The sequence below is a fragment of the Delphinapterus leucas genome, chromosome X (assembly GCF_059928025.1).
Source record: "Delphinapterus leucas isolate spDelLeu-1000000601 "Yukka" chromosome X, BTC_Dleu_Yukka2, whole genome shotgun sequence".
NCBI lineage: Eukaryota > Metazoa > Chordata > Mammalia > Artiodactyla > Monodontidae > Delphinapterus > Delphinapterus leucas.
This window is the reverse complement of record NC_143150.1, coordinates 13276837-13300565: the sequence shown is the minus strand read 5'-3', so window position 1 is coordinate 13300565 and position 23729 is coordinate 13276837. Positions and strand designations below refer to the sequence as shown.

The following is a 23729-nucleotide window of genomic DNA, read 5'->3' as shown; positions in this document are numbered from 1 at the left end:
CTGCCTTATCCTTATTATTTTCTCACGCCATAAACGCTTTCTGAGACAAGATATCTCCTTGGAAGCTTTCAGTGATCACCTCTATCAAACTGACTCTCAAATCAAGACAAAACTGATCTTTCAAGAAGAGGAGGAACTAGATAAGCAGAGAACATTGTGAGAGAAAACTCTAATGGAAGAGAGTATGATTACAAAGCCTGGGAAGTCAATTGTACTAAGTACACTCTTAGGACGTAGAGAATGAGCCTCCCTGAATGATCTTGTAGAATAAAAGGAACACACAGCTCCCCATTTTGCAAAGTTCCTGTGATAGATGCCTTGGTGTCTGAAAGCCAGACTCCATTTGATTCAAAGACTTCACGTGTATTAGAGGGGAATATCAAGGCATCTCTTAGGCTAAAAATTAACCACGCCAAGAATGGTTGCGCTGAGATGATCCCAAATCTTCCATCTTCACAGCCAGGATGGTCCTTGGACTCCTGGGATCACCCAGGGGTCAGTGGACACAAGCTGAGCCATTGTAGCATTTGATAGCACAGAATACAATGGCCATTTGCACGTTCGAATACCCCATTCCTGTAACAAAACGTGGTTTAGCCTCAAATACTTGCTGGAGTGATGTGTTTCCTCCAAAAACATAAAGACATAAAAAATAATGCCTACCTTGTCTCTAAATCTGTAAAATGACCTGCTCTTTTGGTGGCCTATATTTATCTATTTTGAAATAATCATTGGACTAACCCTTTCCAGGAAACAAGGTCCCACTCTTTCTGGAGCAACAACGCAATCTTCCAGACTCCTCATGAAAATGCTGTAAAAATTTCAAAGAAAAAAATGATATGATTTTGTGTGAAATACGCTAAATTGATCAATAACCTTTTAAATAAAAATCACGAAAAAGAAAATTCAATTCAGCAATTACATACTTGTTATGGAATTCATATATTTCTGCCATATTTCCAAAGAGAACATCCTTTTTATTTCTCAGGAGAGGTGGTATAAGGTCAAACATCTCTGGATTATCCATCTCCTCTCTATAGCCCTACCCAAAATAAATACATTTATTCATTTTAAAAATATTTACATCAACATTTGATTGGGCCACCAAAGATATAGGTATAGCAGAACATATATGGGATTAATGGGTAAAGTTGTTTAAATTTTAACATTTTCTAGTTCCCAAAGTTATCCACTATTATTATTATTATTATTTTAGATAGTAGAACAAGGAAGTCAAGGTTTTCTACTCAATGGGTAGAATAAAGTGACAGCTCTTTGGCCTTCAGGGTAGCTTATAGGAAAACAAAATAGAGACAAAATAGAAACCAGGTATGAAAAATGATATTACAGGCCATTAACTTCTCCTTAAACAGGCAATAATTGTTTAGTTTTTTTCAGACCAAATTAATATTATGACATTTGTATCAAGAGAATGTTTTTCTCCCAACTTAATGCTTTACATCACAATCTCTAAAGAGCACCCTGGGAATAATGATAACAATCTGCTGTATTCCTAAGGGAACAGCTTATCTGTTCTGTAACAAATTCTGAACCCACAATTCTCACTGCTGAGGGAGAACCTGAATATGCACATTTAACAATCAAGGAAGGAGACAAAAAGAGAAGTCTGCCCGAAGCACTTCCTAAAAGACAGGAAGATACGATCTGAGTCACTTACCAACAAAACAGCAAATAGTTCCCGAACATACACCTTCTCTGTCTGTACCAGCTCATTTAGGACGTGGCTAAAATGAAAGGACCACATCTGTCAGTTATTTTATGGCTTTAGAATTGTATTGCAACATTTCACTTATTATCATTATAAATTGTCAAAGATGAAAACTAATAATGCAGGGGAACTACCAATGGTTTGGTTTTATCATCAAAATATAAAATTAATTCTATGGTTTCTAGAGTAAGTACTACGCACAAGACTCTTAAAAATTGTTTTTAAAAAAGAGGAGCGGGGCTCAGGAGTTATTTTTAAAGAGAAAAAAAACCCATCTTATTTCTAACTCACTAAGCTTAAGAATCATTTACTAAAAATTCACAAAATCTATTCCTAAAAATCTGGGGAATACTTTTTTCAATTAGCAATAATCGTGCCTCGAATAAACCTCATTGGCTATGATACTGCCACTGCGCAAAAGCTGGGAATACTTTTCTGAACAGCACAGTTTCTGTGCTATAGTTCCCTCTCTCTCGCTCAGAAAAAAATAATATGAGCATTTTAGGCACAATTTTTCCTTTTTTTCCCAGTAATGTTCTGAAATTTTCCAAGACATGATTATACTGGTTTTCTCAAATATAGATCATACTTAAGTTTCTGTAGTAATTTTTTTACTGTCTTTTTAAAATAAAATACATTTTCCTTCCAATGTGATTTCTAATTGACATCATATTTAAAATTTATTTCCTCACTCCCCAATATAAGTTACCCATTTAATTTAACTTCTATCCTTGGCTTCTTTTAAATTTTTACACTTTTAAGAATTAACATTTAACAGTCTTTGACTATATACATAACTTGCTCCAAAATACTGGTTACTTACTCAAAAGTCTGTGATATAAAGTTTAAAATGTGAATATTCATATGTGTGGAATATTAACATAATAATATAAAAGTGAACAAAACAATGATTTTTATTAGCACCTGTAAAACCACATTGTATATCTACATAATCCTTTGTAGTTTTTGAAACACTGACCCATTCACTCTCACCTCTTTCATAAAAGAGGAGACTAAGATTCTGAAAAGATCTGGTTAATTTTCAAGTCACATAAACAGAATATAGGTTGGCCAGGCCTAAATCCAGGACTTCTGACACCTTCTCTAGTGTACTTTTCATCACATCCAGTAGAACCCCATTCTGTGAACTCAAAATTCTAAGCACATTGGCCTTGAACACTGAATCAGAGCCTCCTACTGGTAGATGTATATATGGGTGTATGTTAATAAATAAAAGATACTTCTTTAAAATATCCAGGCTATTGTCATTGTCCAAACTGGAGGACTGAGCAGAACTTCTCTTCTCCTGACAATCATGCACCACTTCAATCTGAAATGAAAATAAAAGTGAAATTAGCATCTACGTAGGTATAGTTCTTTTTCATGGAACTCTAACTCAAATTAAGTTTTCTTCTGTCTACGTTCTAACTGTATAGATAAACTGAAAAGTAACACTATGAGTATGATTTTTTCAGAAATAACTTTGATATGTACTAGTTAAAAAAATTATTTTAGTTGCCTAAGAGGACAGATTTAAGATATTCATTACCATTTACTTTATATGTTAAGTAATGTTTCATTTCTTTGGCACTTCGGAAAAATGAGGTTAATTCATAAAAAGTTGATTGTACTGGGACATCCCTGGCGGTCCAGTGGCTAAGACTCCGTGTTTCCACTGCAGAGGGCACAGGTTCGATCCCTGGTTGAGGAACTAAGATCCCACATGCCGGGATTTCCCTGGTGGTGCAGTGGTTAAGAATCCGCCTGCCAATGCAGGGGACATGGGTTCAATCTCTGGTCCGGGAAGGTCCCACATGCCTCGGAGCAACTAAGCCCGCATGCCACAGCTACTGAGCCTGCACTCTAGAGCCCGTGAGCCACAACTACTGAGCCCACGTGCTGCAACTACTGAAGCTGGCGCGCCTAGAGCCCGTGCTCTGCAGCAAGAGAAGCCACTGCAATGAGAAGCCTTCACACCGCAACAACGAGTAGCCCCCGCTCGCCGCAACTAGAGAAAGCCCGCGCACAGCAACGAAGACCCAATGCAGCCCCAAATTAATTAATTAATTATTTTTAAAAAAGAACACACAAAGAAAACGTAGGGTGCTGCAGTTTTGAGGAGGCTACTCTCTGCAGATACCAGAATATCATGGCTAACTGAGAAGGAATCTTAAATCTATCAAGAAATGGATAGATGTCTGTTTTGAGGCAAGGGGATGGTCCATTAGAATCTGTCCTTTGTCCATGTTTCGTACTTGCAGGACTGGAATCACTTAGGAAAGAAATCTCCTTTTGTAAGAAGATGCAACAATTGTTTAGGTGAATTGAGGTGGGGGCAGGAATGAGAAGCTGGAACTTATGTGAGATGTTCTACAGCAATTATTCTGAACTTGAGCCAAGACCTGAGAAACTGCTCATATATCTGGGGCTACGCCAGTACTGCAATTAGACACAATGCAACAGCAGCTTTTTCTTTTCGATGAAATTGGCTTTCAAATGCACAATATTGGTTTAGTGAATGAAAAAATATGGTTTTAGTCCCTATCCCAATTCTGCAACTACAGCAATAAGGCCAACTTTGAATTAATTAATGATATTTACTTTTATGTTGCTCTGATTTTGTCTCCAAGTCTTCCTCCCTGGTAGAGAAATATGAAAGAAGAATTTCAAACGAGAATTAAAATCAACACTTTTCATAAAAATACGTGCATGTGTGTTACAGAGACATTAATGTTCCATCATGTTTATGTTAGTATTTTTAAATCACACTATACATAACAGATGATTTAGTTAGACTTATCTATATGATTTCAACTTCTTACAGAGCACGATTTGCTATGTATTCACCCATTCTCTCATTCATCAAACATTTGCTGGATTGCCGAGCAAGCACGAAGCTAGGTGTTAGTACCCATGATTATTCGCAGGTTTAGTGTTCATTCTGATAACATAAGCATTTAATCACATGGTAGCTCACTGATTAACTGAATCAAAAAGAATTTCGGGAAAAAATCTCAATTTAACTAACAATTATAGCCTCTGACATTTATTTGGCACTTACTACATGCCAGGCACTATTCTAAGCCCTACACGTGCATTTTCTTCTTTAACCCTCAAATCGACCCTAAGCAATAAGTACTACTTCTATCCCCATTTTATAGGTGACTAAGCTTAATATCTTGTCCAAGAAGCAAAAGTGGTACCCAAATCCATAAAGTCTACTATCAGAATCCGTGTTTCTAACCACTATATAAAACAACATTTCTGGGCTTCCCTGGTGGCGCAGTGGTTGAGAGTCCGCCTGCCGATTCAGGGGACACGGGTTCATGCCCCGGTCCGGGAAGATCCCACATGCCACGGAGCGGCTGGGCCCGTGAGCCATGGCCGCTGAGCCTGCGCGTCCGGAGCCTGTGCTCCGCAACGGGAGAGGCCACAACAGTGAGAGGCCCGCGTACCGCAAAAAAAAAAAAAGACAAGGCCGTTTAGGCTCCTAATTCTCAGGGCTGCTGGAAGGAATAGACTTTTTGTCCTTTCCTCTTCGGTGGGAGCCATGACAAGGCCCACTCAGGGAAAGACTCTGTTGTTAAGTTCTCTAAATCTTATCCTTCACTTTCATTTACTTAAAAATATATTCTATATGGGAATATTTACCTTTACACGATATATATGTAAATAGATAAATATAAATTAGACTTAGTGGCAATTACCATATAAAATCAATTTCTCAATAAATACTGATACCCATCACTTTAAAGAAACTTGATATACAGACATCCAAAGATACTTTTAAAGGAAACTTAGGGAGCTTTACTTATTGGCTGTACTAATTAATTCTTTGCAAATACATTAAGAGATGAAAAAGGAATATATACACAACTTATGAAGAATGCATCTTTTTCTGAAAAGCAAGGTAGATGTATTCATTCTTTTAACAATATGACTGTATATATATATATATATATATAATATATATAATATATATATAATATATATATATATATATATAATTCTTAAGCACCTATACTCTCTGCTAAGCTTTGTGTCTGGTGCTGGGCATACAAACGTGAACTGCACACAGTCCCTGCTCTGACAGAGCTTACAGTCTAGCAAGAGAGACAGGAAACAGGCAACGACGCTAAAGCTGAGAAGAAATGAAGAGGGGCTTGTTATGCCATGGCATGAACACCTGACCGAACTGGGGTGCAGGGGAGGAGGAGAGGCAGGAAGGAAAAGCTTACCTGAAGGAAGAGGCCTAGAGATAGGAAATCTGATGGCGGAGTAGGAGAGAACAGTAGGTGTAAAGTCCAAAAGGCAAGACAACTAGGGGCATTTAAGAAAAGAAAGTGGGAAACAGGGAGACTGTTGTAGTTGCCAAGGCAACAGATGGTTGTTAGGCTGGATTCCGGAAGTGGCAGTGGGGGCTAGCAGGGCGGATGGAAACAAGTGGGTTTTTTGGACTGATTAGAGGTCAGGAATGAGTGAGAAAGGGGAGCAGGAGAAATGGCATCAGTTTTGGGGTTCGCTGAGACTGAGCTGCCGGTAGGAAATTCAAGGAGGCAAATTGGAAACGCAGACTCTGAAGTTCAGGAGAAAGATCTAGACTAGAGCTACAGATTTGGGAGCTCAAACCACATCTTACCCCTCGCACACAATGTTCTTCCATAACTTCCCTCTGTATGAAATGTTAATTCAGCAAATAGTTACTACATCCTGCTAGGTGCCAGACACTGTGTTAGATACAAGATTCTATTTGATGCAAATTAATGAAAATAAACAAACAAAAACAACAAAAAAACAGTTTGACTTATTTTATAAAAAATTAACATTTATGCCTTGATTTGACCAAATCTTTTTTTTTTTTTTAACCAAATCTTATATATTTGGCTTAGCAATTAAAAGTCTTGAAGAATTATTTGGAACTGATTGTCAGAATCCCCACTACTCACAGACCAATTAGGTAAAATGAACAGTGTTTGTAGCATAAATAATGCTCTGATTTAATTTAGAAACCATGATGGATAACAGATAAAATCATTTATCCATCCATGTCATTTATTCAGTAAGCTGCCTTCTTCCTTATAAATACATTAGGCAGTTCTAAACCGAGGCAAATTCAAGCTACTCCCAACAAATAGTTTTATTCTGGGTGACAGAGAGTCCCTACAATGAAAGCAAGCTTGATTTATTTTAACATGGCCAATTGTTTTCGTCTTATGAGTGGTCACTTGATGAAAGGGAATAACCTACTTTTTATATAGTTATTTTCCAAGGTAAGTTTAGTACTGAGAGAATAATGGATATGCTTATTATGAAAAAAAGGAGAAAGTTAATCCTAGGCAGAATGCAAGAATGAATTGCTGCTGGTTTTAGATGCCAAACTGGTTTTTCACACGTACACAAACTCAGAAAATGTACTGATGAAAAGTAATAAAGATGGGTACCTTTTGAAAAAAGTTTACATGCTTGAAAGAAAGAGTATCCAACTCCCACTGCAGAAAGAAAGTGTAACGCCATTAAATAAGAATATCAGAAAGAAAAAAAATGAAACAACACAAAACAAAATGTACTTTTAGTGACTAAGGCCTTGAGTGGGTCTTAGGCAGTCTTCTCAGAGCTCTGTTCCTCAACCTGAGGCATGCCGCTTTCGGAACGCCTTCAGAGGAGTTGAGCTTTTAGAAGACCATAAAGCAAGAGGCCTTAGTCATAAGGGAAAGAATAGTCTAGTTTATTGAGTATTTTTTTATATTCTACAATTTTTTTCCACTTTGTCTTCACAACACTTTGAAATAAGTAGGTATTATTGTTCCTATTTTACAGACAAGGAAACCAAGGCAAAACCAACAAAGGAGGTTAAGTGAACTGCCCAAGGTCACATAACCCATGAATGGAGCCAGAAATCTGAGCTCTGTCTTCTGTTCAGGAATATCAACCTACTCTATTTTTATTCTCATAGCTATTGGTTTTTATCCCCTATTGGTTGTTTGTTCTTTTTATTCTTTTTCCCAGTATCTTCTTAGTATAATTTATTTATGGCATTGTTCATGGTTTTACTTGTGAGTATATTTTTATATTTAATAACTATTAACTATATAACTTTCATCATCTTAGCCTAGTTATCTGCTTTCATCACCTCGTTTTAATCTGATCCATGCTGGGGCTGAGCTGGATTTTTATATTCATTATGCCTGGCTCAGGCTTTCTCTGATTTTTCAAAGCAGTTCCCATCATTAATGAAGCCTCTGATTCTCTCAGATCAAAGAGACCGAATTTAGTCCCATGTTCACCCACTCAACTAACTTAGGGCCCCAAAGGCCAAATTTCTTTCCCCTAAGAGGCCCCAGAGGCAGCTCAAGAAAAACCTTGGGGCAATAGTCATCTTATTTCCAAAGTAGCTCAACATCACAGTGAGGATAATTCTTTTTATCCCATAGAACGTAGAAAACAGAAATGGATATTACATGTTTAACACTAGTCTACAAAGATTAAAACGAGTAAATGAACTTTGTAACAGTTAATTACCAGTGAAACTACTCAATTTACCTGTGCCTATTTAGAAAAGGCAATTCATTCGATTATCTATCTATCTATCTTATCATTCACTTACTAGAAGCTTATAAGAACCAAGTAATAGTTTATTCCAAGAAGTGGTAAATACATGCGTGTATATACCAGTTTCATATACGTTCCTCTACCTGCTGAAGAAAAGGGTGAGTTTGATGCTAGTACAATGTTCATATTCATTGCAAGACTGGGCAATTCAGTCCAGATGTGCATCATCCTGTACTATACTATACTACTACTATGTTTAATTATTGTACGATAATCTCTATCACAACTCCTGTCTTGTGCAATATAATTTGTACATGACCAAGGACGCTAAAAATAAAATTTCAGTTTCTCGGGACTGAAGAATGAGTTCAGTATTTACATCAAGAGTAACAAAGTAAACAATAGCAGGGAAAGAAGAGATAGAAAAGGGGAATGTAAGATACTCTACCTTGTTTAGGTGAAAAAAATGGTTCTCTAGATCTGATCAAACTGTCAGAAGCAGGTACTACAAATGGAATTGGCCTCACGTGCTTATCAGTCAGGTTTCTGAAACCGGCTTGTTGGTTCTCAAATAAACTTCGGATGTTTTCAAGCTTGAGTTGTATGGTCTGCATTTGAACCTGCAGGTTGCATAAGAATTCTATGAAATAGTTTCTGAAATGGGGGTCATTACAAATCCTATTACATTTCTCAGACTCAGACAGATAAAAAATTAATATAGAGTTTAATATATAACTAGAAATTTAGGAAAGTAATGGGAAACAGATTAATGCATTATTTCATATGGTTATAAAACCAGAAGGTCTCAGCCAAAACAACTTGAAGAAGAAATTTATCAAGCAGTCATGAAATAGGTCACTGCGTAAAGTGATTTACCCTTCATTGGGTGAAAGGGGATCAAGGCCTGAAAAGAAGGCGTGTTTGGTACGAGAAAGCCACCAGGTTAAGCGTTATCACGGTAGTTTGTTATATTTTAGCCTGCAGGACATTCTATAGTTCACCATGTTGTAAAAGGTTCCTCAGAGCCACTGATGATTTGAGGCAGCTAGAGAATCACTTGGTTATCGCCATGTTTCTGATCTTCTGGAGTATTCCCCTCAGATCTGCAGCTAAGAATGGATTTAGATACTGCTCCAAACTTAAGGGTCAATGAGACATTTTAGCAGCAAATAGCATCACAAATCCTCTTATCTACAATGTGGAGACAGGGCTTCACGGCAGCTGCAACAGGGTGGTGCTGAACTAACCTATAGCTCTCTCCCCTGCCAACACCAGCCTCTGCTGCTCCCCCTTCCCCAAGAAGACACAGATCCTTCCCTCATCTCTTCATCCTCAAACTGAGTAGGAAAGCCAGATCTGTGTCCCCAGAGCATCTGCTGGTAGTCACTGCAGCACAAAGGAAAGACGTTTTGGGTAGAGTGTTCTTGATATGGGTCCAATATTCTAGGACAGTTTTGGGCCTTAGTCCAAGGATGCACAAGAAAATGTATGTGAGAGCTCCTAGTATGTGAAAAGAGTTGAAAAATAAGGCAGTCATGGGACTTCCCTGGTGGTCCAGTGGTTAAGACTCTGCGCTTGCACTGCAGGGGGCACGGGTTCGATCCCTGGTCGGGGAACTAAGATCCTACGTGCCGCGCGGTGTGGCCAAAAAAATAAAAATAAACAATAAATTAAAAAATTAAAAATACTGCAGTCAGAGCTCAGAAAGGAAATTACTCTTCATTATAAGGCAAACATAAGCCTTTGGATTCTTTGACGCCTAACAGTGGCTCTGATACAACCCCTAATCCTTAAGAGAACTGTGTAATTGCAACGTGATACAAAGTTACCTGTGAAGCAGTAAAACTCTTATCAACACTAATGCAATTATAGTTTTTTAAAGTTTGTTTACTTGCCCCCAAAAGCCTCTTACCTTGAGTTCAGGGGATAAAACCACATCAAATTCATACTGCAGGGTTTCAGGATCATAATTTATAAAGGGTAGAGCCATTTCAAGAAAATTTTCGATGTCCTGGAGGGCTTTCTGAGCATCTTTTTTAGACTGAAACTTATTTATTTCTTGATTAGCCAGAAGGCACTCTCCTTCTTCACAGCACTGGTGAGCCTGGTGAGCAAATCACACACATGCACAAACCATGAATGAATAAAGAAGAAATATGTTTGTCCCTTAGGAGAGTGTTTATCAGCTCTGGCTTCTGTGAATCAGAGTTGTTTTCAGAGCTGTTAAAAAAAAAAAAAAGATATCCGGTTTCTACCCCCAGAAATTCTGATTCAGTAGCTCTGGGCTGTAAGCCAGGCATTTATATTTTTACAGCATTCCACAGGTACTCTTTTTTTAAAATTTATTTATTTATTTGTTTATTTTTGTCTGTGTTGTCTTCATTGCTGTGCACGGGCTTCCTCTGGTTGCAGTGAGTGGGGGCTGCTCTTTTTCGTTACAGTGCGTGGGTTTCTCATTGCAGTGGCTTCTCTTGTTGCACAGCACGGCCTCTAGGCGCGTGGGCTTCAGTAGTTGTGGCACGCGGGCTCAGAAGTTGTGGTGCACAGGCTTAGTTGCTCTGCGGCATGTGGGATCTTCCCGGACCAGGGCTCGAACCTGTGTCCCCTGCATTGGCAGGCGGATTCTTAACCACTGTAAAGTCCCTTCCTTTTATTTTATTTTATTTTTTTTTTGGTACGCGGGCCTCTCACTGTGTGTGGCCTCTCCCGTTGCGGAGCACAGGCTCCGGACGCGCAGGCTCAGCGGCCATGGCTCACGGGCCCAGCCGCTCTGCGGCATGTGGGATCTTCCCGAACCGGGGCACGAACCCGCGTCCCCTGCATCGGCAGGCGGACTCTCAACCACTGCGCCACCCGGGAAGCCCCCCTCTTCTTTCTTTTTAATTGAAGTATAGTTGATTTACAATGTTGTGTTAATTTCTGCTGTACAGCAATGTGATTCAGTTATACATATACATACATTCTTTTTCATATTCTTTTCCATTATGGTTTATTACAGGATATTGAATATAGTTCCCTGTGCTATACAGTAGGGGCTTGTTGTTTATCCATCCTATATGTAATAGTTTGCATCTGCTAATCTGAAACTTCCACTCCATCCCTCCCTCACCCCCCCCTCCGCCTTGGCAACCACAAGTCTCTGTGTCTCCACAGGTATTTCTGACACCCAGCCAAGTATGGGAAGTGCTGCACTCATTTCGTAATGAGGAATTCATTCTGCAGCAGGTGTCTGACCATTCTCTCAACACCAGCACTTCAGCTGCACGTTATTTTCCCAAAATCAATAATTGAAATATGAAACTCCTCGCAAAATATCAAGTGTAATATAAATGCATAATGATTGCCAAGGACAAGGATAAAAGTTTCCTTGCCAGAGAAGGAGATGTACAGATTAGAATGCTCACATTCAGATCCGATGCCTATAAGTGATACCCCTATTTTACATTCCACTGCCATGATCACAACTTCTCTTCACCGCCTAATCAACAAAGGGGTCAGACCCACAAGCCATGGAGGAATAGTTTCCAATCACTGTTTAATTTGTTATTGCTGTAACTATGAAATGTGGAATGAGTGTCAGGCTTTAGCAAAATGCCCCCAGGGCTTTTTTAAGTGTTCTGATTGCAAACTATCGCCAGGGCAGAGGCTACAGAGCTGGACCCAAAATAGAGAGGAAGCCACTGCCACCACCACGTCAATATTCAGAACAGAGGCCAAAATTCGTACAATACTGGACCTGCTCTGAATACTGCAAAGTAGACGGAGTAAACAAGCATAATCAAACTCAGTCCTTCAGACTTCCTACAAATTTAATTCCAAAGCTATACCAGACCTTAGCCCCATAGCCTCTGAGAAGGACCCGGGGAAAAAAAAAGTATCTTCTCTTTCAGAAATGCACCATGTCCCATGACACTACCTGCTGTAGGATTTTATGCATTTTAAAGGTCCTGCTGAGCTGTATCCGTTTGGTTTTGATCTCATTCACCAAAATATCAGAAAGGTAACGTAGCTCATTGCACCTCTGGCAGATCAAATCCAGGGCGTAATGGTGACTTGCTGCGAGCCTGTGTCCATGTAGTATCACGAACTGGGCCTTTGCTAACAGGTCCTGATTTTTAAGAAAGAACGGAAACAAAAACTGCATGATCTCTTTCTGAATAGAGGGGGAGAAAAGAATGCAATTAAACAAGCATAAATGGTCGAACCAGAGACATATATTGCCAAATATACAGTTTGTTGTCATACTTCTGCTGGCTGCAAAAAAAGCCTCCAGTTACAGTCACTAGCTATGGCAGTGATGTCATCAGAAGCTCATGCACTTCTGGTCACAGAAACAGAAAATTAACCAGCCTGCCCAGAATGTGGATTAGATTTGTTCCTCTTGGTATGTACAGATTTAGAACAGAACCGCATATATCAAATGAGGTACACAAAAGCCAAGTGAAAGCTAAGGGATTTCATATCACTTCAGTCTTGGAAAACCCATTAGGTCTAGTCAGCATCTACCTGAGTACTTTACACACATGAAGTGACCGTCACAGGGTTTCCCTGTCAAAAGGGATCTCAGCAGCCTAGTCTCTGCTCTATCAACTACTGACCGTCCCCCAGCCCCACCCAGTATAGTGCAAGATGAAAAAGTTCTGGAGATCTGTTATACAACAACGTGAATACACTCAATGAACTGTACACTTCAAAATGGTGAAGATGGTAAATTTTATGTTGTGTGTCTTTTACCACAATTAAAACTAAAAATTATTCAAAACAAAACAAAACAAAATGAAAACAAACAAAACAAAGCCAAACAAAAAATTCAAAGCTCCCTAGTTTGCAAGCCAGTTTGCCTTCTCTTTCTCCTATACCATAAAGATTTGTAAGTTGCCCCATGATCACAAAGATCTACAAGCACAATTTCAGAACTAGGCACCACAACTGCTGCCTCTCAATTTTGGTTTTTAGATGCTTGTGGTACACCCATAAATCTATTTGTTTGCTGAGAACACACCCTAAAAACAAGGGCCTTACTCTCACATACGAGACAGGAGAGCAAAGCTAGAATGTGCTGAGTATTAAAGCCATGAGTCCAAGCTTTAAGACCAGCAGAACAATGATAGCTGGCTCTTGTGGGTACTTACTATATATCCATATATCCCAGGTACTGTGCTAAGTGTTTTATCTACAGCATCTAAATAAATCCTCACAATCACTCTGAAAAGTAGGTCATTACATCCCCAATGTATAGATGAGGACAACTGGTAAGGCTAAGTAGATCTATCTGTATGAATTTATGTTTGGTTCAACTGCATATATCAAATGATGGTTATTTAAGGAATTATGTTGTTATGTTTCCATCATTTTCAAATACCAAATAGCATTCTTTTTTTTTTTTTTTTTGCGGTACACGGGCCTCTCACTGCTGTGGCCTCTCCCGTTGCAGAGCACAGGCTCCGGACGCGCGGGCTCCGCGGCCATGACTCACGGGCCCAACCGCTCCGTGGCATGTGGGATCTTCCCGGACCGGGGCACGAACCCATGTCCCCTGCATCGGCAGGCAGACTCTCAACCACTGCACCACCAGGGAAGCCCGCAAATAGCATTCTTGATAGACAATTTTCTAGCTTCTTCAAAATGATTTATGCTCTTGTTCCTATTGGTGGGCCTGCAACAGTTACAACTACATAACATAACTGCAGAGTCAACTCAGGCCCACATTGAACAAAACAGAATATAGACCAATATTACTGAACCAATTATACAGATTGTTGCTATGAGAGATTAATCATAATAAGGGTTTATATTACTAAAAAACATCAAAATGTGACTATTATACCCCATAAATATAGAGAACATCTAAAATGTAATCTTACCTGAGAATTTTCATCTAAGTTTTCCAACTTTTTAATTTTTTGTTTTACTTGAGCTATATTCCCTGTTACATCTGCCAACTCTGCTTGTTGGTTTAAAAGAAGTTCAGCTTCACTCACGAGCTAAAAATAAGGGGGAGAAAAAGTCTTAAAAGCGTATAAATTATTAAGCATTTTCCCTTAATAATCAAGTTTTGTAGTAAATGGTAGTAATTAAGAACATCAATATGGAAAAATCGCACATATGGAAAATGTCTTCAGTTATTTTATTCACAGAAATCAATTTTATCTGTTAAAATTTAACCTGCTAGACATCAGTGTGTACTGATGATTTATAAAAGATCACTATGTACATGTAAGGGCATGTGTATATGGACAGGTATGGAAGTATATATACGTGTATATACATGCATATATATTCCCTAGCTCTATGGTGAATGGTTCTAGAAACAAAGACCCTTCAGTAGCAATGAGCACACCTAGCACCCAGATCTTGGTCTTTAATATCATTTCCCAGAAAAAGAAAGTGGGGCTTTGCAGGAAATTGGCTGGTTCCGGGGCTGAAGCAGAGTAGGAATAAGATTAGTTTGGAACATCTCTTTATGCCAGGAAGTAAAGAAGTGATCAAAATGTTTGGACATGTCACAAGGACACAGCAGCCAGGTGGAAACACCAAAACAGTTAAGAACAGTAATGAATTAAAAACTAGGAAGCCATGAGCCCAATAAATAGATAAACACCAAACAGCATTCTTTTTTTTTTTTAAACCCCCCTTCATTTATGTATTTATTTGGCCACACTGCACAGCTTGTGGGACCTTTGTTCCCCAACCAGGGATTGAACCCGGGCCCTCAGCTGTGAGAGCGCAGAGTCCTAACCACTGGAATGCTAGGGAACTCCCCCAGACAGTATTCTTGATAGACAATTTTCTAGCTTCTTGAAAATGATTTGTACTCTTGTTCCTATTGGTGGGCCTGAAACAGTTACAACTCCATGACATATCTACACTGAGATATGAAGATCAGCATTTCACAACCATCATACTTTGAAGCAAGAATCATCAATTGATGCTAAACTGGATGGGGAATTTTTGATGAGGAACAAGGTATTTGCATGGCTTTAAATTTTCTCCCCACATATTGTCTACTAGTTGCAAGAGGGAGAAAAGTAACTATACTCTGGAGAAATTCAACAACACTCTGACAGGGTGATCAAAACCCCTACCAACAATGAGGGGCAGATGGACCTCATCTACCTGCAGATGTGATACCCTCCAAAGGAAACATCACTTATGCAGTGTTCTTGCTGGTCATGCGGAGATTAATCTGATCATGAGACAATGTCAGACAAACTCAAAATGGTGAATATTTTATTTTAAAAATGACTGTATTTTTCCGAAATGTCAGTGTCATAAAAGACAAAGAAAGGCTATGGAAATGTTATAGATTAAAGGAGACTAAAGACACATGACAACTTAATGCAATACCCGACTCTCTAGACTGGATCCTGTGCTGAGGGGGGAAAATGATATAAATGGCATGATTGAGTCAATTGACAAAATCGGAATACTGATGGCAGATAATTAGAAAACTATTGCGTTATTCGTAAATGTACAAAATTTGATCGCTGTACTGTGATTATGCAAGAAAATATTCCTATTCTGTACGTTATCTGAAGTTTGAGAATATTCAATTTTTTCTTGTAAGTTTGAATTGCCAATTAAGCCTTTATTTAGTTAATTCCTAAATAGCCAGAACCCACTACGAGAGACAGATCGTGTCAGTGAGATTACAATCCAAGACAAACAACAGCAATACCAATCGGAGGCAACAATGACTTCATGAAACAGACTATAACCACAGGGCAAGAATTTAACCTGGAGGCAAATTAACATATAAGTAGAGGCGCAATGGGTCTATTCAGGAAAAGTGTTGTTTTTGCATGTGTGTGGTTGGGGAGGAGGGACCGACACAAATAATCTGGAAGGCCCAAGAGCAATTTGACCTATTCTCTCTTTAAGAAAGGTTTCACGGAGAGCACGGCACTTCAAAATCTGAATCACTGGAGGGAAAAGGCTGGTAGTAACTGAGCCTTGGGTTCAGAACGCAGTGCCCCTCCCCCAACTGATTCTGTCAGACGAGTCAGCCACTCATGGGTAGAAACAAGCTGACCACGTGCAAGAGAGAGAAGTGAGTTTTCCTTGGATCCGTGGGAAAATACTATGACAGAGACTGGGAGAAGCTTGGATGCTGACCATTAAAGAAAAGAAGAAAATAAATCCATATGGGATGGATTTTTCAGAAGGATGGAACTAGAATATACTTATAACCTTTTAAATAATGTATAATTAAACATGATTTAATTTCATCCATCAGGCTTTTCACAGAAAATAAATTGCTGGATCAGAAAAAAATGTTTCGTTAGATTATATTAAATATGGTCAGCATAGATATATGGTATTTAAAAAATCATGAAGGGGCTTCCCTAGTGGCGCAGTGGTTGAGAGTCCGCCTGCCAATCCAGGGGACACGGGTTCGTGCCCCGGTCCGGGAAGATCCCACATGCCACGGAGCGGCTAGGCCTGTGAGCCATGGCCGCTGAGCCTGCACATCCGGAGCCTGTGCTCCGCAACGGGAGAGGCCACAACAGTGAGAGGCCCGCGTACCGGAAAAAAAAAAAAATCATGAAGGAAGTTGGTATTATTTCCTTGGAAAGTTATCCCATAGTCCAAAAGCATTTTGTATCTAAAATAAATTTGAATATCAAACATCAGTGTAGATAGCAACTTTATCCCTGTCATCTGTGTTAGGACTTAAGTGCTTTCTCATAAGAAATGAGTTTAAGCCAGAGAAGTAGGTGTCTTGGCATTTTCGAAGCTGTTTTCTTCATTCTAAGTCAAGGTTCACTCACACTTGCCTCTTTTCACCTCTCTGGGGGTATAAATGGGCACCTTGCAAGACTGTTTCTGATGATCAAGGAGTAAGAACCTCCAGCATAATGAGAAACACCGTATCAAGGGAAGTTTTAACTGACCTCTTGAAAATCCTGCTCAAACTTCCAGAGCTGCAGATATTGCTCCATTTTTAGCTGGTGTTTTTCCCAAAATCCATCAAAAGCTATTTCCATATCATGTACTTGAGTGAGCAACCTTAACAAAGCAAAGTCATAATTAAAACAACGATTTGTGTTGCAGGTATGCAGATAAACGTGGTCTGGATGTTAAGAATTATAGGCAAAGTCACAGCCCATGACATCTGGTCCAGGTAGAGACCATCAGTGTGCACAGAACCTCCTCTCTGAGCAAACTAAGCTCCGTGAAACATCTCAGGAAGGAGTTCTCAGATTCCCAGAGGTCCAGGAATACTTTCACACTTAACAGGTAGCAGCAAAAATGTATAATTCCCTTTCAAAGGTATAAAATAAGTAACCCTAAACCCAAAAGAGTACTACTCACTTATTAATAGTTTGCCAGTCACCACAAATTTGCTGATGATTTTCAAGTCTTGAACTCACGGCATCTTGGGCATCAGGCACTTCCAGATTTGTTAGCAGGATTTTTCCTTCTTTGGTTACAGCTGTAATATCCTTCTGTACAAAGGCAAAATAGGATGAATCAGCCTGCTGGGAACCTATTCTGAATGACCTGGGGAAAAGGAAGCATACAGCAACAGCATGCAGAATAGAAACAGCAGTTCTAGAACGGCCTTTGCTTTCATAAGTGAAAAATCAAGGAATACCTCATTACCACAGAATCCAAAAGCCGTGAGGATCTCCAAGAAGACCTGCCTATTGAGATGGATTTGCAATCACTAATTTTATAAGATCTTTACAGACAGAAGTACCCCATGCTCGGTTTGTAGCCTCTTTCTGTCACAGGTAGAAAGTTCTAATTTAGGGACTTCCCTGGTGGCACAGTGGTTAAGAATCCGCCTGCCAATGCAGGGCACATGGGTTCGAGCCCTGGTCCCAGAAGATCCCACATGCCGCGGAGCAACTAAGCCCGTGCACCACGATTACTGAACCTGCACTCTCAAGACACAACTCCTGAACCCGTGTGCCACAACTACTGAAGCCTGAGCACCTACAGCCCATGCACTGCAACAAAGACAAGCCACTGCAATGAGAAGCCCGCGCACCGAAACGAGGAGTAGCCCCCGCTCCCTGTAGCTAGAGAAAGCCCACACGCAGCAACGAAGACCCAATACAGCCATAAATAAATTAATTAATTAATAAAAAAAAGAAAGTTCTAATTTAATGTGGAAACAACCTAAGTATCCATCAACAGGTGAATGGATAAAGAAGATGTGGTATATATATACAATGGAATATTACTCAGCCATTAAAAAGAATGAAATTTGCCATTTGCAACAACATGGATGGACCTGGAGGGTATTATGCTAAGTGAGGTAAGTCTGACAAAGAAAGACAAATACTGTATGATATCACTTATACGTGGAATCTAAAAAGTATAACAAACTAGTGAACATAGCAAAAAAGAAACAGCCTCACACATACAGACAACAAACTAGTGGTTACCAGTGGGGAGAGGGCAGGGGGGAGGGGCAAAATAGGGGTAGGTAATTAAGAGGTACAAACTACTATGAATAAAATGAGCTACAAGGATACAGCACGGGGAATATAGCCAATATTTTACAATAACTATAAATGGAGCATAACCTTTAAAAATTGTGAATCACTATGCTGTACACCTGAAACGAATATAGTATTGTAAATCAACTATACCTCAATAAAAAAAGAAAGTTCTAATTTATTCTATTCTATTTTGCTAATATTTTTAATGTGCTCCAATAAAGCAGTAGTACTGTAATAAAGACTACCACACTAGAAAGCATACAGTTACAAATAATATTTAATGCATATTCAGATATAGTTAGATACCTTTCCTACAAATCCTTAATTGTTACCAATCACCGCCGGCCAGAAGTACTCTGTTACTTCACGTTTGGATTAATGAATTCACCATGAAGCATGTACTTCTATTCAGAAGGTCTTAACCTTAGAAGGATCTTGATCCTTTAGGGATCTAAGAGTGATCTATCACTCCCTTCAGGAGATGCAAAGGCCCTCTGAAACTTTAAGGAAAAATTTGGGTGCCCATGTATTTTCTGGGAACAGGTTCCAAGATACCAACACGAAATAAGAACATAAACGTTAAGAGCTACTGTTTATGAAGTGCCAACTATGTGTCAAACACTGTTTGACATACATCAGATACTTACTTCATTTCATCCTCACGACAGCCCTACAAGGTATGCATGTATCATCATCAACCCCATCGTACATATAAGGAAACTGAGACTCAGAGAGGGTAAGCAAATGACCAAGTCACTCAACTTGTGAGGGACAGAGCTTTTTTTCCTTGAATAGAGTTTTGCTTTTAGATTATGATTCAAAATTCCCATTTCTCTCCTCTTCTTAACATAAAAATGTCACTTCCACATAGAGCTTGTATCTGTCAGTGCCCCCAGCATGCCTGTTATCATACAAAGGACATGAGTTTTACAGGGATGCCTGGTGCTTGTTCAGATCATGCTCAAACTTTTGGGGGAAAGTGAATCTAAAAGCATTTGGTGACTGTCTGAAACGTGACTCGGAATCCTTCACAACACAACCCTCCAGACAACTGGGGAGGAGAGTAAGATCAACTTGCTAGCTATGGTCTATTGTAGAAGACATCAGGAACTAGTACTCTGTGGAAAAGAAAGCTTGTAATCAATTTAGCAATGTTTGGCTCGGTCACAATGCTAGTGTATGGCAGAGTTGGGACAAGAAACCAGGCCTCCTGACTCCTCATCAAGTTCTCCTTCTCCATTTCACAGTGTACCTCTGCTGGATGTTGAAACAGAACACCTGTCTGCCTCTTGACCCTCACTCTAGCTTTCCAAATGAGAGGGCCTTTCTATAAGATACAGAATGCATGGCAACAAAAATGACTGTGGATCTCTTATTCTGGAGCAGTGATAAACTATTCTATTTACAAATAAACAGCTGCTCAAGAGAATGCACCATTTAAACAAGGGACACTTCGATTCCACATATCCAGGACATCTTCCTCTTGTAAAGTACTCTTTTTTTTTAATAGTGTGCTTTATAATATATAAATATCTCCTTTGTCTCCCTACCCAGCAATCTGTGTGAAATGGACACTCAACATCTCTCTATCAAAAGAAAGACCATGGGAAATTTTGGTTTGTCCCCTCTATCAGACATACCTTTAACAGGTGGTACCTTTCAGCACGAATTGCAAGGATTTCTTCTATTGCGGGAATATCATCTGGTAGTTCTGTCTCAGCCAGTTCAGTTCCAAAGGACTGTAACATCTGAGCCATGTCTTTCACTGTGAGGGCAAAATTTTCTATAGCCTGTAAAGAGCCCGTGATGCTTTTAATTGTATGGAAGTTCTGCCAGCATATCAAAACCTAGACCAGCAATCGTATTAACTTTCATTTAGGTATGACAGCAAACACATATACTATGAACTCTGCTGAGGAAAGCTGGCAATGCCCTTGACAATCAACTCTAACTTTGCATCTAAGCCCCTAAGAAACTGAAGTGAGGTAGGAAGTCTTCTCAAATGTCTTTTACCTAAACTTCTGTACTTATTTCTCGAACACCGATGAAAACTCTTTCTTAAAGATGCCATGTAAAGAGTAATTTGTTTTATTCTCTTGCAAAACACAGTGTTTCCTTATTCTATTAAATTCTGAAACTGCAAAATTATTTGATAATAACTTTACTTCTGAAGAGAAATGAGAACATCAAAGCCACTTTATATTTATTATCATTTATGAGCAAGTATTAGCATTTCAAACAAGGCAATGGACTAAGGTGACAGAGGAATATTAGTCACAACAGTTCATTTCAGGTACTGGGGAAGATTTGAAATTGTGACCCCCAAAGGCTCTGCTGCCCTAAAATGTCAAGTAAGGTTGGGTTGTTTATTTTGTTTCCAAAATCAATGACTCAGAGAAAGAAGGACAACATATAGAGACCATATTAACCCGTTGTTTACCATGCAACTCAAGGTGTCTGCTCTTTTATTTATAGCTTTATAGGTTATTAAAGGCAAGGCACTGCTTATTTTGACAATACACTTTCATACGAGTGAACAGGACTGCTGAATGAAAATAAGGATGAGGAAAATAGAATCCTGATTGAATTAAATATCATTATTTCCTTCAGAAGGGTTCCCATATCTCTGGGATTTGGAGTAAAGATTTTTATAGGACAGATTCACACCTGTGAGGCACCCGGCCCTTGCCTATTCGTACATTTCTGAAACAGAAGGCATCTTTGCTACAAATCTAACTGCCCCAGGAGAATCACTAAGCTGATGAGATTAATAAGATTACTTGCATTTTTTGAGGGTGGACCATAGGCCAGGCACAATGCCAAACATTTTACATCTGTAATCTCATTTAATCTTCCTGATATTCCTATGAGGTAAAGTCTTATTCTTCCCATTTTATACTTGGAAAAACTGAGGCTGAGAGAGCTTTTACAACTTGCACAAAGTTATATCCCTAAAAATCAGCACTGCTAGGATTTGAACCCAAACCCTTGGTTTCTTCAAGTTACTACATGGCCACAGGAGGGGGTGGGTAGAGTAGGATCTCCTTACTCCCTATAGGCCTCTCACTCAAATGCCATCCTCAGTGACTCTGCATCATTTCTAGATACTTCCTAGGGAATAAAATCAAGATGTTGAATTATACATGTTTTTGTAAAATAGGAGCCCCAGAAACCTGTTTTTCCCAAGGAGGAAAACAAACAACTCTAGAACTAGATTTCAAAGCTAACACAAACTATAGGCTCTACGGTAAGGGCAAAAGAAACATACATTTCTGAAGATGATCCATTCACTGTGGCAGTACTGCAAGGTGCCGCCTAACTCAGGGGTTAACTGCTCGTCATCAATGTATGTCAGCAAATCACTAACTGAGCTCAGCATAACAACCTACATAAATAAGCAAGAAAGATACTGTTAACTGCCCTCCGTGGCATCCCTCCACACAGCCGTACAATGAACTTTAGCATTCATTTAGCAGAATGTTACCTTTTATAAATGGTTCTAACAATTCTCTCCTGTACATCCCCTCCCACGTGGATATACTACCTTCCCTCAGGGAATAACAGTTGTCATTTACAAAACATTTCTCTGTAAAGTGAAAGTAATCTCCATAGAAACCCAAACACCTGATTCCCCCTGATCTAAAATTTTGCACTGTCAATGGTCAACCTTCTGAAAGAATGTTAAGCCCATAACAAAGTAAAAGGGCTTTCTGCAGTAAATTATAATTTATCAGGAGGGACTGATCTTTGCAAAAGTACCCAAATTTATGAGCACTCTATTCCTAACTCTAAAAACGTATAAAAATATCTTTTGAAAAAAAAATGTTACTCTGAACTAGCTCAGGATGTAAGTTCATGGGAGTTCAAATACATAAAACACACACTCATTTTTTTCTCTAAAAATAAAATGTCCTGATTTTATACACATGCACACATACATATATACACATATACAACATATGTGACATACATCTTTTTCAAAAGGAACTGCTTTGTTACAAGTTGATTAATCTTTTCCTCTATTTTAACAGTAGGAGCAGAAGACTTTTAGGCATTTTGATTTTACATTTTGGGAAGATAAATTCTATTTTTTTCTTTTACATGCTCTGTGACCACATGTAAAACATCAGTAGCATGGTGCAAAGTCTTCATGAGAAAGGGACAAAACATTTAAATACTCTTACTGGTAATTTGAGTATGAAATCTTCCTGACTAAATCGAAATCCAATGTCTGTGAAAGTTCGTTGGAGAAAACTGGTAGGACGAAGGACCAAAACCAAGTGCAAGTTCCCAGGGAAGGAAGCCTATAGAAAGACCACAGGAAAGCAAGAAAAAATTGTCAAAACATGCATTCAAGTGAGCACATGGCAGAAAATATATAGTTAAAGAAAACAAATTCTAAAGTCATAAAAGCCACTAAAAGGATAAAACTTTAAAAAATGGATATTGATAAAATCTAAAAACACAAAAATAGAAATAAAACTAATGTAAGGTCATCAGGTCAGATCCTTGCAGTTCTCGTGGCCTGGAATTTTCTCACACTAAAGTCAATCCCAAGTTATGAAAAATTATACTCTTAAACTTCATTTTAAACTTAGTTGTTTGCACTCAAATTGCATTTAATCCCTGTAAAACAGAATTAGGAGGCAGGTTTCTAGGATAACCCTAAATGCCAAAGGGAGCTGAAATATTGAATACCTGCAGTAAACAATGGAAGAAAACTATTTTATGGACTCACATTTTTAGTTCAGTCAAGCAACATTCACAGAATATCTTCTACGTGTCTACCCCATGTATTTAACTGAATGATTATCAGGCACTGTTAACACTTGGTGTACACAAATTAATAAAATATAGTCCCTACCCAGCTTGCAAGAAAATGACAATCTAATAGTAGAGTCCATTAGTATCATTTACTCTATAGGACGATAAGTTGATAAATGAAACAAGGGAATTAGAATAATATACAACAGGAAGTGGTAGCACAGAGCATCCTA

At 38.9% G+C, this 23729-nt stretch overlaps 1 protein-coding gene, 1 non-coding gene and 1 pseudogene across 2 annotated transcripts in view; 1 reads left to right on the top strand and 2 right to left on the bottom strand.

The window, feature by feature from the left end:
• Window positions 1-23729, bottom strand: part of MCF2 (MCF.2 cell line derived transforming sequence) — a 71915-nt gene that overhangs the window by 30451 nt on the left and 17735 nt on the right. The window contains 15 exon segments of the mRNA XM_089904049.1: window positions 742-811; window positions 927-1042; window positions 1679-1745; window positions 2971-3059; window positions 4331-4368; window positions 7171-7218; window positions 8727-8898; window positions 10191-10382; window positions 12195-12386; window positions 14143-14262; window positions 17173-17287; window positions 17594-17727; window positions 20373-20522; window positions 22001-22117; window positions 22917-23036. Of these exon segments, the coding sequence (XP_089760175.1) occupies window positions 742-811; window positions 927-1042; window positions 1679-1745; window positions 2971-3059; window positions 4331-4368; window positions 7171-7218; window positions 8727-8898; window positions 10191-10382; window positions 12195-12386; window positions 14143-14262; window positions 17173-17287; window positions 17594-17727; window positions 20373-20522; window positions 22001-22117; window positions 22917-23036 (1740 nt within the window).
• Window positions 2025-2151, bottom strand: LOC115803315 (U4 spliceosomal RNA; annotated as a pseudogene).
• TRNAA-UGC (transfer RNA alanine (anticodon UGC)) lies at window positions 9822-9894 on the top strand. The gene has a single exon. It is a non-coding gene; the product is annotated as a tRNA-Ala (tRNA).